General features: G+C 43.9%; 1 protein-coding gene across 1 annotated transcript in view; it reads left to right on the top strand.

Annotated features, from left to right (window-relative positions):
* RERE (arginine-glutamic acid dipeptide repeats) overlaps nucleotides 1-15207 on the top strand; it is a 304090-nt gene that overhangs the window by 43092 nt on the left and 245791 nt on the right. The window contains 1 exon segment of the mRNA XM_021095277.1: nucleotides 4451-4919. Coding sequence (XP_020950936.1) covers nucleotides 4595-4919 — 325 coding nt within the window. The 5' untranslated portion in view covers nucleotides 4451-4594.

Raw genomic sequence — 15207 nt, 5'->3', positions numbered from 1 at the left:
CATGAGGTTGTGGGTTCCATCCCTGGCCTTGCTCAGTGGGTTAAGGATCCAGTGTTGCTGTGAGCTGTGGTGTAGGTTGCAGACGTGGCTCGGATCCCGCGTTGCTGTGGCTCTGGTGTAGGCTGGCGGCTACAGCTCCGATTTGACCCCTAGCCTGGGAACCTCCATATGCCACAGGAGCAGTCCAAGAAAATGGCAAAAAGACCAAAAAAAAAAAAAAAGAATAAAATGATGAAGTGCAATCTGATAAGTATAGAAACTAGCAAGAGGAATATACTCTTTTTTTATTATTGAAATCAGTCCTGGGGTGCTGATTTGGGAAGTGTATAACTGTAGTCTGTTTCGGGTATCCTCGGCACTCAAGTATGAGTCATGTGTATGTCTTTCGTGGGTTTTGAAATTTTTATCAGAAAAAGCTGTTCACACTTGGTGATCTCACTCAATCTCATGGCTTTAAAAACCAAATTGTTATCTCTAGCCTGGCCTTCTGCCTCTGTGAAATCTTTATGTGGTGTTAATGGGCTTCTCAAACTCAACGTGTTCATACTTGAACTTTTCCCCCAAACTTTGGTCATGTCAGCTTCCTCTGTCCAGTTGCTCATGTTTGAGACTTTGGAGTTGCTCTTGTCTTCTTTCTCCCACACCTCACCTCTCAGTTTGTCAACACATCCTATTCGACTTTTTTCTTAAAAATATATAGGAGGGAGTTCCCGTTGTGGCTCAGTTAACGAACCCGACTAGTATCTATGAGGACTCGGGTTCGATCCCTGGCCTTACTCAGTGGGTTAAGGGTCCAGCGTTGCCGTGAGCTGTGATGTAGGTCGCAGATGTGGCTTGGCCCTGGCGTGGCTGTGGTGTAGGCCAGCAGCTGCAGCTCCGATTTGATCCTCAGCCTGGGGACTTCCATATGCTGCAGGAATGGCCCTAAAAGACCCCCCCCCCAAAAAAAAGGTGGAGGAAAAATATATGTAGGAAATAAGATCTTCTCCCCTTCTCTACCACCCTCTGCCCTGGTCCATGCCAGCCACCTTCAGCTCTTACCTGGGTTATTGCGCTACGTCTCCACCCTTACCCATCATCATGCCGCAGCCCTGGCAACCCTTTAGGTTTTTTTGCTCAGCAGCCAGAGTGATCACAAACAAAGTCAGACCAAGTCTTTCTCTGCTACGTGGATGCCTGCTGTGGCTAAGTGCCCTTCATGTCACTTCATGGCATTTGAGTAAAGACTGGAGCCCTTACGCTGGCCTGCAGGGCTCAGCTGGATTCAGCCCCTTCTCCTCTCTGAACTCCTCTCTGACCAGTCTTCCACTCCTCCGGCCACAGGCCAGCTGGCCTCCTGTGTCTCGAATGTACCTGGGCTACTCACCTCTGGACGTTTGCCCCACTTTCCTCTCTGTGGGAGTGGTCTCCACATTTTCTCTGGACTCACTCTTACCTGGGGGCAAAGCCAGACCGTCATTCGGAATTGCGCTTCTCTGGTACTCCCTTGTCCCCACTGGCTCCCCCCTGAAGACTTTTGTTTGTGTGTCCCCACTTCCTGGGACGTCAGTCCCCCCGGGGCAGGGAAGCTGGCATGTGGTTCTCTCTGTTTCTTCCCTGCCTAGAGCAGGACCTAGCACACTACGCATCGTAAGCATTCGGTAGAGTTTGTTCACGAGGAAATGAAGATTGTTTTGAACATGACGTGTGCCTTAGATTAGATTTTTTCCCTTGTATTTGTTAAAGTATCTTATACCATGTTGGCATGTTTAACTGGGTTGATCATTGGTTCGATGAATTTTCTCATTATTTTTGTCTTTTTTACTGGAGAAAAATACTTTCTTTTTGGGAAGGAGAGGTCAAAGTAAGCGTGTTTCTTAAAACTGCTTGTGTATTATCAGCATGGCTGCTTGTCGGAGAAGATGGCACCTATGAAGGTAGAGATTATGACCTTGACCGGGGCAGCAGGTGTAGTGAGGTCGGGGGGGGGGGGGGAGCTCGCCTTTGGAAGAGCTGCCTTCCAGTCACTAGCTGTGTGGCCTTGTGTAGGTGACCTCTGCTTATTTCCTCCTGTAGTCTGTTGTTGTCTTGTCTACTGAGTAGATCATTTCCAAGATGTTGAAGTGACAGCTCCCCTTCTCAGAGCCACCTGGCTCCCTCGTGGGCCCCTTTCCTCAAGTGTCACATTATTGTTGCATGTTGATCATTTTATAATGAGGCTCAGAGAAATTATGGTTAGTGTGGTAAATGCAGAGGAGAAAAAATATCCCCACAGAGGTATTATTTAGAGTCAGATGTAAACGGTAGTTGGATTGGCTTTTGCTTTGGATTATCAACATTCTTCGTTATCTGAAAGTTGGACGCACACACACGCACATGTACACACACGTAGAGGGTTTCATTTTGTGGATGCTTTCTCTATTGATTATTGAATTTTTCTTTCTTGCTACCTCTTGGCAGAAAAAATTCAAATTTCTTTCTAAATGGAAATATAGTATATGATTTTGTAAGGGAGTAATGTTGAATGCACAATTTGGACTTCATTTTTTTTCTTTTTTGAGTGCTGAAAAACTGTTTTTACACAATTAGCTGGAGCAGTTATCTTTTGAACCCTAGGGAGAACAATTTTTTTCTTTAACCTACTAGAAACATGTCTGTCCTAAACTGCATCTGAGAGGTTTTCAGCCTAAGGTCCTTGTTCTTTTTAGACTCCCTATATAGACCTTGGTATGTTTTCAATGTCAGAGAGGACTGTTTTAACAACTGTGTTAGCTGATGGTTTTCTTTCTTGCATGATTGGCTTGTTCAGGCTCTAAACTTAAGCCCAGTGGAGAAAGTAATATGTCTCTTTGTGTATTTTCAATTGCTAACACTAGTGGCCAACTGGGACTTGGGAATTTATTACTGTCTGTTTAGCAGATGATTCATCTAGGCAGAGCTTTTTTGCAGGCACTGGAATAATTTTTCGTTTTCTGGAAATATGTTTAGAAAACTGAGATCCTATCTGAAAGTGCATTTCCTGTGTAGAAGGAAGCAATTTAGGCTTTTGCTACATGCTTTCACTGCTGACTCTGCTTAGAGATTGTCAGCATTATTGCTCCTTCATTGGTCTCTCTCCCAAAGGTGGTGGTTAACATTTTTTATTTTCCTGAGTGCCTAAGGATATTTGAAGTGCTTATAGGAAGGTCTTCTCGGGCATCAGATTTGATCTAAGAGCTTTGGAGGGAGTATGTGATAATTTTTATGGTTTTGCCATGACCAAAGAGAATTATCTCTGCGTCTCAGGCATGTAATTACAAATGGAGTTGTTTGTTGTTGTCTAAGAGGACCGATCTTTGTGTATTTGCATATGTTTCCTACCCAGCCTTAGTAACATGAGAAACAGATGGTTCTCATACTGATCAATTGTCTTTTTTTTTTTTTTTTTTTTTTTTTTTTTGCGTTAGAGCGTTGAGGACAAGGACCATACGGTTTTCCTTCACGGTATCTTTAGTTTTTGAACACCTGACACATAGATTGTTGAGTGAATGAGATGAGATATTGGAGAAGACGATAAAAGATAAAGTACTGGTTATTATGACGGTTCCAAAACTGATTTGTAAATAATATAATACCCCTTCCCCCTTTAAAATTTTTGTAAGAATTGTGGTGGGTTGGATTTGGGGATTCACTCTTCTCATTATAAATTCTTAAGAACTTGAGATTTTCCTTTTGGGGTTTTAGTTCAGGGGGGAAGTTTATTAGGGAAACTATTAATAGCGGAAATTTGGAACAGTGTATAAAACCACCTAATATTCCCCAAAGATGGAAGGTTGTTTTCGGAAGCTGTTCGTTTTATTGAGGCGGAGATAATATATCTTTAGAGAAACCATTTTTTTCCCCCCTGGAAAAAACCTGTAATGGTAGACTTAGATGTCAAAACTTATGATTGAAGGCAAAAGAATCTTGGCTTGTGGTTGTCACTCTTATTTGAGTTCTCTTATATTTTTCTTGGGAGAAGCTCTGGAAATAGAGCCTGCAGAAGCTAGTATACTGTGAGATGTTCTGAGGCATGTTCCATGGCCATCCGAACGACTTGTTTTTTCAAGTGGAACTAATTTTTACGTCAGGTTCTTTCCCTTCTAAATTAATACTGTGGATTATGGAGCTCCTCTTGTGTAATCGTACCTATCATATGTTGCTTCCCAGGGTAAAGGCGGAAGACAGTTTGTACAGAAAGTATAGTAGTTTAGTCCTGTGCATTATTATTATTATTATTGGTGTGATAGAAAAATCCAGTCTGTATGCTAGCGGGGGGCAAAAACTGTTGACATTTAAATGTTGTGTCCCTTGTCCTAACTTTTTTCCCTGTGGCCAATGCGTGTTTAGTGCTAAAGCGTGGGTAAGAGGTTCATTTAGCAAAAGCTTCCTTAGGAAGGAGATACGAGAACATGTTAAAGGGAAACCAATGTCTCTCTCTTTTCTCTTCTAGCATTTTTGGCACGTTGGGGTGGTTGGAGTGGTTGGATTTTCCCTGGAATTGAGTGAGAAATTCAGAAGACTGAAGCCCAGGCTTACTGTCTACCTTTCACGGAGGCCCAGCCGTGAGAGGACAGAAGAAGGCACGTGGCGAATCATGACAGCTGACAAAGACAAAGACAAAGACAAAGAGAAGGACCGGGACCGAGATCGGGACCGAGAGAGGGAGAAGAGAGACAAAGCCAGGGAGAGCGAGAACTCCAGGCCCCGCAGGAGCTGCACCTTGGAAGGAGGAGCCAAGAATTACGCTGAGAGTGATCATAGCGAAGATGAGGACAATGACAACAACAGTGCCACCACGGAGGAGTCCACGAAGAAGAACAAGAAGAAGCCCCCGAAAAAAAAGTCTCGGTATGAAAGGACAGACACTGGCGAGATAACATCGTACATCACTGAGGACGACGTTGTCTACAGACCAGGAGGTGAGGCACCTTTGGGTCTTGGCGGGGTTCGTGAGAGAGAAACTGTGTCAGCGTGCGGATGGAGGCAGGCTGGGAGCCCCCCGAGGAGCAGCTTGGGGTTTGGGGCAGGGAATCTGCAGGCCGCCCTCCCCGTCCTGCTGGGGGCACATGTGTGCCCTGTCCCCCGTCTTCTCCTGCTGCTTGTCCTCTCCCGCGCCATCTGCTCCGCAGTTCTCATCTTCCGGCTTCCCACCTGCTTTTTCTCTTCAACACGAAGCAGGCTGTGCTGAGTGAGACTCTGCAGAGTGGGGTCCGGGGTGGGACAGGTCAACCTGAAAATTCCTGGAAGCAGGTCATTTTCCATTGGCCATGGGAGTGAGCAGAAGCTAGAAAGGTGTTTTTTAATGATGCTCAGACCAAGGTTCCTTCCTCCTGGGGACCTCTTTCAAAGCATGAGCTTCAGGGTCTCCAGTCAGTGATAACAGAGGAAGCAGCTAACTTTGTTTCCCGAGAAAGAATACTTACTCTGTTCACTCAGTATATTGAGGTGTATTTATAGCAGTTGTTCAGAAAGAGGCAGGCCCAGCTTTTAGATGAGATCCAGAGAAACAAGTCATTCAGAACCTGTTGGACACCAGCAAAACCTGTCTCTTTCACTTGATGTATTTCGTATGTATGAAGATACTTTCAAAACAAAACAAAACAAAACAGAAGTCAGTAAAACTAGCTAAAATCAGTTTGTTTGAATTGCTAATAGTGCCGAGGAATGACACACATTTCATGAGATGTAATTAACGGATGAAAAGCCTCCCAGTTTTTCCTTGAGTGGGAGATTCAAGAGATTACGTTGTTAACCTAGTACAATTGTCTTACTGAGGAGTGCAGTCATTGTTCTGAATGTCACATAAAGGACCAGATTCCGCCTCCCCCATATAGAAATAATTTAAACAGATAAGCCTGTATCCACAACTATAGTTTTTTGGTTGATGAATAACCGAGAAGATATTTACGTGATAAAAAATTGTCCGAGTTGAGGTGTAGGGACGGTAGAGCCCTCTTTTAGCAGTTTGGTAATGGGCAGGTTACAGCAGGTTAGGGTCTTGGGTTCAGATTTAGTTCTGGGACAGTCAGAATCTCTTTAGCCACTGGAGAGCCTGTTTCACTCTGGACTTAGCACAGATTGCTTGCTATGGACTTGTTGGGTTCTAGATCATGAGAAAGGAGCAGTGTGTGTGACCTTGGGTAGATCGTAAGATGGAAACTCGAAAGTAAGGAAAGATCTATTGTTACCCCGTTCTCTTGATCAGCACCAGTTCGCTTTGCACCCCGATTGTTTGGATCACTGTCGGAAGGCCGGCTGCCGAGTAGATGCCAGCTCATCTTGGTGCAGGATTACTCCTGGGTCAGTGGGGACGCCTCCCCAGGGTATTGGTGTCAAATCCATGTCCCGTCCTCTTGGGAGAGAGGGGAAGTTGTGCTGTTCAGGACACTTCTGTAACATTGGGGTGGTTTTTCCCATTCATGGGCCTATGGCAACTTGTTTCTGCTAAATAATCTCCCTAAGAAAAAAACTGTTTTTGAGAAAGCTGGTTTGAGAGCTGTTGCTCAGTTATACTGCACCTTCTGCAGGATGATAGGAAATGCTTCCTGCTTGACTAGAAGACTCTGTGGAGGGAGGCTGCTAATGGCTTATTTACAAAACAGTAAGTTCTTGTTTTCTGGGAGAACCGTGTACTTGGGGAGGCAGACACGACTTCAGTAAGTCTGAGGACCTTTGTGAAAGGTGAAAAAGATACAGCCTCTGTGGAAGCTAAATACGTTCTAAAGGGTCTACACCGAAGCGCCTTGAAGGTTTTCTGTGGCTCCCAGAGCAAAACCACTTCCTAAGAGGCGCCCCTTGTGCTTGGGTGGGCAGCCGTGCTGGGGCCTGGGGTGTGCATCCCGCCAGGTGTGTGGATGCTTGACTCTTGGTGAGGAAACTGTCTTTGTGTTTCTAGTGGTTTCATTTCTTTTGGGTTATGCATTTGAAGCTCATTGACTTTAGTTGCCTTCTCCAAATAGCTTCTTTCTAAATGGAGGATTTTAAAATACTGCCTATTCTTTTAAAAATGATTTTTATTTTTTCCATTATAGCTGATTTGCGATGTTCTGTCAGTTTTCTACTGTACAGCAGAGTGATCCAGTCACACACACACACATTCTTTTTCTCACATTATCCTGCGTCCTGCTCCGTCATAAGTGACTAAAGGTAGTTCCCAGTGCTATTCAGCAGAATCTCATTGCTTATCCCTTCCAAAGAATATTGCCTACTCCTTAGGTTTCCCTGTGATTAGATTCCCAGGTTGGGCTTCATTTTTATTTTTGTTTTTTCCTTTGTCTTCCTTTCTTGGTGCAAAGGACTAAAGTTACTCTTGTGTTAGTGATGAAACACCATTATCTTTACCCAGTTGCAGAGATTCTGTATGGTTAGTTATAAGTCTTTCGGTAGGGACCTCATGGGGCATCATAAAGGCTTTCTTCACTGTATTATTAATTTTCTTTCTTTTTTTTTTGGTCTTTTTGCTATTTCTTGGGCCGCTCCCACGGCATATGGAGGTTCCCAGGGTAGGGGTCGAATCGGAGCTGTAGCCACTGGCCTACGCCAGGGCCACAGCAACGCGGGATCCGAGCCGCGTCTGCAACCTACACCACAGCTCACAGCAACGCCGGATCGTTAACCCACTGAGCAAGGGCAGGGTCTGAACCCACAACCTCATGGTTCCTAGTCGGATTCGTTAACCACTGCGCCACGATGGGAACTCCTAATTTTCTAATAGTAGATCTTATCTGTTCATTTGTTTCTTCAGTGTTTAAATCACAGATTTTTTTTCCTTCTTCCCTTTCTGAATTGGTTTTAATACTCAAGTATAAATTATAGATACTTCCCAAAATGTCATTAAGAATGAACCTAGCAGTGATGATACCATGAGGATAAAAATAGATATTATAGGAGTTCCGTTGTGGCGCAGTGGAAGCGAATCCATGAGGATGCGGGTCTGATCCCTGGCCATGCTCAATGGATTAAAGATCTGGCATTGCCATGAGCTGTGGTGTATGTCGCAGATGTGGTTCGGATTTTGCATTGCTGTGGCTGTGGCGTAGGCTGGCAGCTATAGCTCCGATTTGACACCTAGCCTGGGAATTTCCATCTGCTGCAGATATGGCCCTAAAAAATAAAAAAAAAGGGGGGGATATTATATAACTATACTTCCTTATCTTAGGGGGACAGGCCTATGATCAGATTAGTTGGTCTGAAATGAATGAAATTTCATTGAGAAATTGGGTATTTAGAATTTGTCACCAACTAAGGTTTAATCTACAACTGGTCCTTTTCGTTCCTGTTCCTCATCTCTGGGGTTGTCTTTATTTTGCCCTTAGCAGCTCAGCATAGGGGACTTTACCTCCTGCCTTAGGGCCTTTGCACCTATTTATTGTTGCTTCTGGTTACTGAGCCCTCCTCTTCCCCATACACTTAATTACTATTCTTTTCCCTCTCACATTATCCAGGTTGCCTTAGTAGATACTGTCGGGGCATTATGTGTCTTTTCTTCTACAACTTATATCAGTAATGATTTTCTTTCTTTCTTTCTTTTTTTTTTGTCTTTTGAGGGCTGCACCTGTGGCATATGGAGGTTCCCAGGCTAGGGTTCGAATTGAAGCTGTAGCCACTGGCCTGTGCCAGAGCCACAGCAATGTGGGATCTGAGCTACATCTGTGACCTATACCACAGCCCACGGCAACGCCGGATCCTTAACCCACTGAGCGAGGCCAGGGTTCGAACCTGCAACCTCATGGTTCCTTGTCAGATTTGCTAACCGCTGTGCCACAACGGACACTCCAATTATTGTTATTATTATTTTTTTGTCTTTTTAGAGCCACACCCGTGGCATATGGAGGTTCCCAGGCTAGGGGTCTAATTGGAGCTGTTGCTGCTGGCCTACACCACAGCCACAGCAACACAGGATCTGCGACCTACACCACAGCTCATGGCAACGCTGGATCCTTAACCCACTGAACGAGACCAGGGATCGAACCTGTCACCTCATGGTTTCTAGTCAGATTCATTAACCGCTGAGCCACAACGGGAACTTTCTATTTATTTCTGTTACTAGTTTAGGATTCATAGCTGTCTCTCTCCTCCATAAAGGCAGCAGCTCTGTTTTTGCTTATCGTTGAATTCCAGGAATCTACCACCATTTAGTGTATGCGTAGTGTGTATTCCATATTTGTTGCATAAATAAGTTTCTGGAAATATTTTTCAAAAATGTACTGACTGACGAATGATGTCAGAGTTGGAATAATGCTTCTGGAGGCCTGTCTTAAATCGTTTATTTCCCGATGAGTGATTTAAGAGACTTGTTAGAAAATAAAAAGCAAGACAAAAACCTTGTGGGGCTCTGTTTCGATATTGCCTCGGTGTCTCATCTGCCTTCTTTGTTGTCTGTCCGCCGTTCCTCCCTTTGGAGATGACTGTCACGGTAACAAATTGATTTATTACGCAGCTGGGTGCAGCCGATTTCCCTTGCGGGCTTCTTTCGCATGGGATATTGATTTCTAAAGTTTGCCATGGGATGGCATATTCATTTCTTTCTTCTGTTTTCTTCCGTCTTTTCCCAGCTTTACCAAGGTAGAATTTTTTACGATATGCAACCCAGTGGTTGTTATGTATGTATTTATCGCACAGTGACTCTACCACAATGAGGTTACTTAATAATAGATCCCTCACCACACATAATACCATTTTCTCTGTGTGTGGTGTGAACTTTTAAAATCTCATCTCGGGGTTCCCACTGTGGTATATGGTAGGTTAAGGATTTGCCATCGCCACAGCTGTGGCCTAGGTCGCAGCTGCTTCTTGGATTCAGAAAATTCCATATGCCGCAGGTGTGCTCCCCCCACCCCCCCCAGCTCTTCCCTTAGCAACTTTCGACTATACACTGCAGTATTCTTTGCCGTAGCTGCTGTGCTGTACATTGCATCCCCCGAACTTACCGATCTTAGAACTGGGGTTTGCCTTCACCCATTTCCCTCCCCAACTGGGAACCACTCCTCTCAGTTTCTGAGCTTGGTTTTCCTAGATTGCATACAGGAGTGAGACCATACAGCATTCCTCTGTCTGACTGTTTTACTTCACTTAATGCCTTGGGTTTCCTCTGTGTTGTTGCAGATGGCAGGATTTCCTTCCTTCTTTTTTTTTTTTTTAAATTGCTGAATAACGTTCCGTTGTATATCTATACCACATTTTCTTTAGTCTAAATAGGTCAGGGGACCCAGGTTGTTTCTGGGTCTTGGTGCTTATAAATAAAATGCCACACTCCACCTCAGGGTGCAGATAGCTCTTCCAGGTAGCAGTTTCATTTCTCGCAGAATCATACCCAGAGGTGGAATTGCTGGGTCACATGGTAGTCATGTTTTTTATTTTGGGGGGAACTTTCATGCTGTTTTCCTGTTTATATTCCCACCAACAGGATAGCCATTGTTTTCAGTCAGTGATTGTGATTCCTTTATTCCTTGATCAGGTAAAATAGTGGCAAAATTAAATTGAAGTTGTTGGGAGGATCTTTTCATTGTGACATATCAGTTTTGCTTGCTGTTTTGACAAGGAAAGTGTCCTTTAAAAAATACTTATTAAGGAAGTTCCCACCGTGGCACACTGGGTTAAGAATCTGACTGCAGCGACTCAGGTCACTGCAGAGGCACGGGTTTCATCTCTGGCATTGCTGCAGCTCCAGCTCAGGTTCAGTCCCTCGGCTGAGAACTTCTTCCATATGCTGTGGGTGTGGCCGTTTAAAAAAAGCGTGCTTGGTAAGCTGGTTCTCTCTTTCTTGTGTTCTGTCGTTTCACCTGATAATTTTTGATTCTCCCATCTACCCTGAGTATTCCTAGAATATCAGAAACCTCCATCATGGACATGAGAGGAGGAAAAAGATCTAAGACTCTGTATTTTCAAGTTAGTTATGCCTGTGTTCCTTTTGCTTTCTTGAACAAAATGAAATTTTTCAAGAAGTTAAAATTTTGCGTATAAAAGACTTTTATATACTCATACACATGCATGCGCATATATTTATGAGCTGTTGACTCTTAATCTAGCCCGGTGTTGAGTGAACATGGAAGAGTTTAATACGGTGTGGTTCCTGTTAAATGGAGTTTAAAAAAACCGGTAAAACTAACCCTTGGTGTTTTGAAGTAAGGACAGTAGTTGCCGTGCTGGGTGCTAGTGGTTGGAACAGAGCATGAAGGGGACATTCAGGGTCTGGTTGTGTTCTGTTTTGTGTTGACAGTGCTGGTTACATGGATTTATTCACTATGTGAGGATGTATCATGCTTTTCACTTTGCTGTGTGGATTTTTTTGGTTATTGTTTTTTGTTTTGGTCTTTTAGGGCCACACCCATGGCATATGTAAATTCCCAGGCTAGGGGTCAAATGGGAGCTACAGCTGCTGGCCTACACCACAGCCATAGCACTGCCAGATCCAAGCTGCGTCTGCGACCTACACCACAGCTCATGGCAACGCCGAATCCTTAACTCACTGAGTTAAGGCCAGGGATCCAACCTGCATCCTTATGGATCCTAGTTGGATTCCTTTCTGCCACACCACAATGGGAACTCTTGTGTGGTATTTGTTTTGTTTTGTTTTTTCACTTTTCTGTGTGTGTGTTATACTTCAATGACAAATTTGCTTTAAAGGTTAAAACATGAAGCTTTTAAAAATGCGTAGTTTCCCTTTGGTTCAAATTCCTATTTAAAGAGGGATGAGTGTTACCAGATTTTATGTCCTAACATGTAGCTACTGATTCTTCACTGAGGGTTGTTCTCTAACCAGTTAGGAGGCTGAAGTTGGTTTTAAAACTTTAATTTTCTGCATAATTGAAAGCTTATCTAACTGCAATCAGATAAGCATTCTCTTAAATAAAGCAGAACATAACTGTGGCATTTGGTGTTCCAGGGACATAACATTTTCAGAGAAAATTAAAGCTCTGTAATTTGATCTGTAACTTTTTATACCTTTATATTTGAAAGAATTTTAGGTAGAAGTGACATGCACATGAGGTGTTTTTTAGAGGCATTCTTATTTGGGCAGGGACGAGAGTTTTTCTGATAATTGCAAGAATATTTTTTTGTATGGTAAGAAACACAAGTTCTGGCGTATAGGAACCTTTAGGACAAGTGTGAATGACAGTGGTTTGATTTGTGTCACAAGATTGTTTGCACTTAATAACCCTAACATTAGCCTGCTTAAAGATTTTTCAATGGATCCCTTTGGCCAGTAGGATCAAGTCCACAATCGTCCCCTGGCATATACTGGCTGGGTGAAATTGCGTATCTGCGCAGTCCTCTTTAGACTTTTTTATCTGGGAAGAAGCACAGTGAGGGCCTGCACGACTTTGCAGGGCTGTCATGCTTCACAGGAATAAAGTACCGCAAACTGAGTAGCGTAAACAACGGAGACACCTGTCTCCCTTTTGTAGGCTGCAAGTTCAAGATCAAGGTGCTGCAGGACCCATTCCTGGCCCCTCCCAGCTGCTGGTGGCTTGTGCTGGCCTGACGCATCTTCGAATGGCATTCCCCTTGGTGCCTGTTTCTGTGTCTGTTTACATTTGTCCTTTTTTTTTTTTTTTGGTCCTTTTGTCTTTTCTAGGGCTGTTCCTGCTGCACATGGAGGTTCCCAGGCTAGGGGTAGAATCGGAGCTGTAGCCACCGGCCTACACCAGAGCCACAGCAACATGGGATCCGAGCCGCTCCTGCGACCTACACCACAGCTCACGGCAACACTGGATCCTAACCCACTGAACAAGGCCAGGGACCGAACCCTCAACCTCATGGTTCCTAGTCAGATTCGTTAACCGCTGAGCCACGACGGGAACTCCTTCATTTGTCTTTTATAAAAAGGACACCAGTCATAGTGGATTCAGCCCTAGCTCATTTAATAATTACATCTGCAGTGACCCTCGTTCCAAAGAAGGTCACGTTTTGAGGTACTGGGGGTTAGGAGTTTGAACCTAAGAATTTTGGGGCCATGCAGTTCAGCCATAACAGGCAGGAAGAGCTTTGCTGCTGGGTGGACTCGGGTTTGAGTGACCCGAGTTTTAGTGACTACTTCACCTCTCTCAGTTGTGTGTCCTCGGAATAGTTGTGAAAGTGGATTTCTTATCTTTAATCCCATTGTAAGTACTTTCAGTTGTGGATTGTATTAATTTTTATTTTTTGTTTCTATTGAAATTTTATTTTTTTCCCAAGCCTCAAGAAATTATTACTTTTTAGTATTCATTAGGAAGTTATTCAGATCCTGCACATGTAAAAGAAAAGAATTTAAAATGTAGAAGTTATTACTTTATGAGGGTAGAAGAAACCAAAGACACTTCTGAAGTTACTCTAACCAAGAGACCGGGAAGCAGTAGAAATTTTAAAACTGGTTAACCGTGTCTTTCTCTGTTTCACAGGAAAGTCTAGTGAAACACGTACTCTAGACACCTGGTTGAGTGTTAGGTGTTGGCTGCAGATGGGCATCCCGTGAGAGCTGGTTAGAAATGCAGAGTCTCAGTTCCACCCTACATCCATTCAGTCAGAATTTTTGTTTTCACAAGATTCTCAGGTAAGGGAGTGTCTGTTGTGGCACGGCAGAAATGAATCCGAATAGTACCCATGAGGATGTGGGTTTGCTCCCTGGCCTTGCTCATTTGGTCGGGGATCCGGTGTTGCTGTGAGCTGTGGTATAGGTTGCAGATGCAACTTGGATCCAGCATTGCTGTGGCGGAGGCTGGCAGCCATGCTGTGAATGCAGCCCTAAAAAAGCAAACAAACAAAAAAAGATTCCTAGGTGATTTAAATACCCATTAAAGCTTGAGACTCACTGATCTAGATCACTGCTTCCCACTCTCTTTCAGGTTAATGCACAAATAGAAAACAAGAGCTCCACCTTGGGAACCCGCATCCCAGCACACCTGTCACTTGTTTACAGCAGACCAGCATTTAGGCAGATCCAAAAAAGGGAGAGAAGGAGATACTCTTTCATGGCAGGAGGTTTTGGTATGAAACACAGCGTATGTCTCTCAGGAAGAATAGAGATGGCTGTAGAATTAAATTCCTGCCAGTCGATTGGGAAAGATTTGGATCTTCTCAAGAGCCTCATTGCAGAGCGACCTGTGTACCTGAATCCAGACAGACTTTCCAGTCCTAATTGTCTCTACCCACGAGTCACCGTTTCCCTGTTATACATATGGGGAAACGGAGGCCATGCAGCCAGTTTGTAAGATGGCACAGGCTTGGGAGAATTGGGTAAAAAGCCAAGAGTGGGTGGATACATGCAAAACTGCTGAAGATAGTTAAAATAATAAACACACTTGTGTCGAATGAAAATTGGATAGGCCTATTCCTTAGAAAATGCAAATGGAATAATTTGCTTTTTCTTTCTTCTACTCCTAAATTATATTTTGCCTGCTTCCAGAAATTGTTTATCCATCACTCACTTGAGATATATATATATATAATATACTTGATACACATCATACATGCACACACATGTATGCATGTGTATGTATATACATGTGTACATACACATATAGCACATATATACATACTCGTATATGTTTCACTTGAGAGAGAGAGATATATCTATCTCACCTGATTGTTGGAGTTCCCTGTGGCTCACCAGGTTAAGGATCTTGCATTGTCACTGCTGTGGCTCTGGTTACTGCTGTGGGGTGATTTCAATCCCTGGTCCAGGAACTTCTGCATTTCTTGGATGTGTGCGCGCCCCCCCCCACCCCCATTGCTAAAAAGGCAAATGCATAATAGTTGAGGGGGGTATGCTGAGTGGGGAGAAGTTTTTGCAGACTATTTAGGCTAATGTTGATTACTGGATTTGAAACCTTACCTTGCAGCTGAAGGGAAAATACATAGTTTATGTGATCCAATACATGTGAACATATTTTGTTAAAGTTTTTCAAATGTCAGCTGGGAACCATTGGCTACATCACACACAAAAATAATTTGCTGATAGAGTAACTCACAGAATGGGTGCAGTCCTGCCTCAGAGGGCGGTTCCAGTTTGGGGCCAGCAGAAACTCCTCAGACTCCCTCTGGGTGCTGGTACCTGAATAGTCACCCTTTGGCCTTTTCCTGTCTTGCTGTCTTCCAGCTCAAGTCACAGTCTCAGAAGAGTCAATTCACTTGGTGATACTTGAATTGCATGTCTGTGTCTTGGATGAAAAAAGACAGAGCTCTTGATGTGTGCCCCCCCCCCCCCGCCAACTGCACGTGGTGGGGCTG

This window comes from Sus scrofa, chromosome 6, assembly GCF_000003025.6.
Source record: "Sus scrofa isolate TJ Tabasco breed Duroc chromosome 6, Sscrofa11.1, whole genome shotgun sequence".
NCBI lineage: Eukaryota > Metazoa > Chordata > Mammalia > Artiodactyla > Suidae > Sus > Sus scrofa.
The sequence above is the reverse complement of the archived record's forward strand: the minus strand, read 5'-3'. Positions and strand labels throughout refer to the sequence as shown.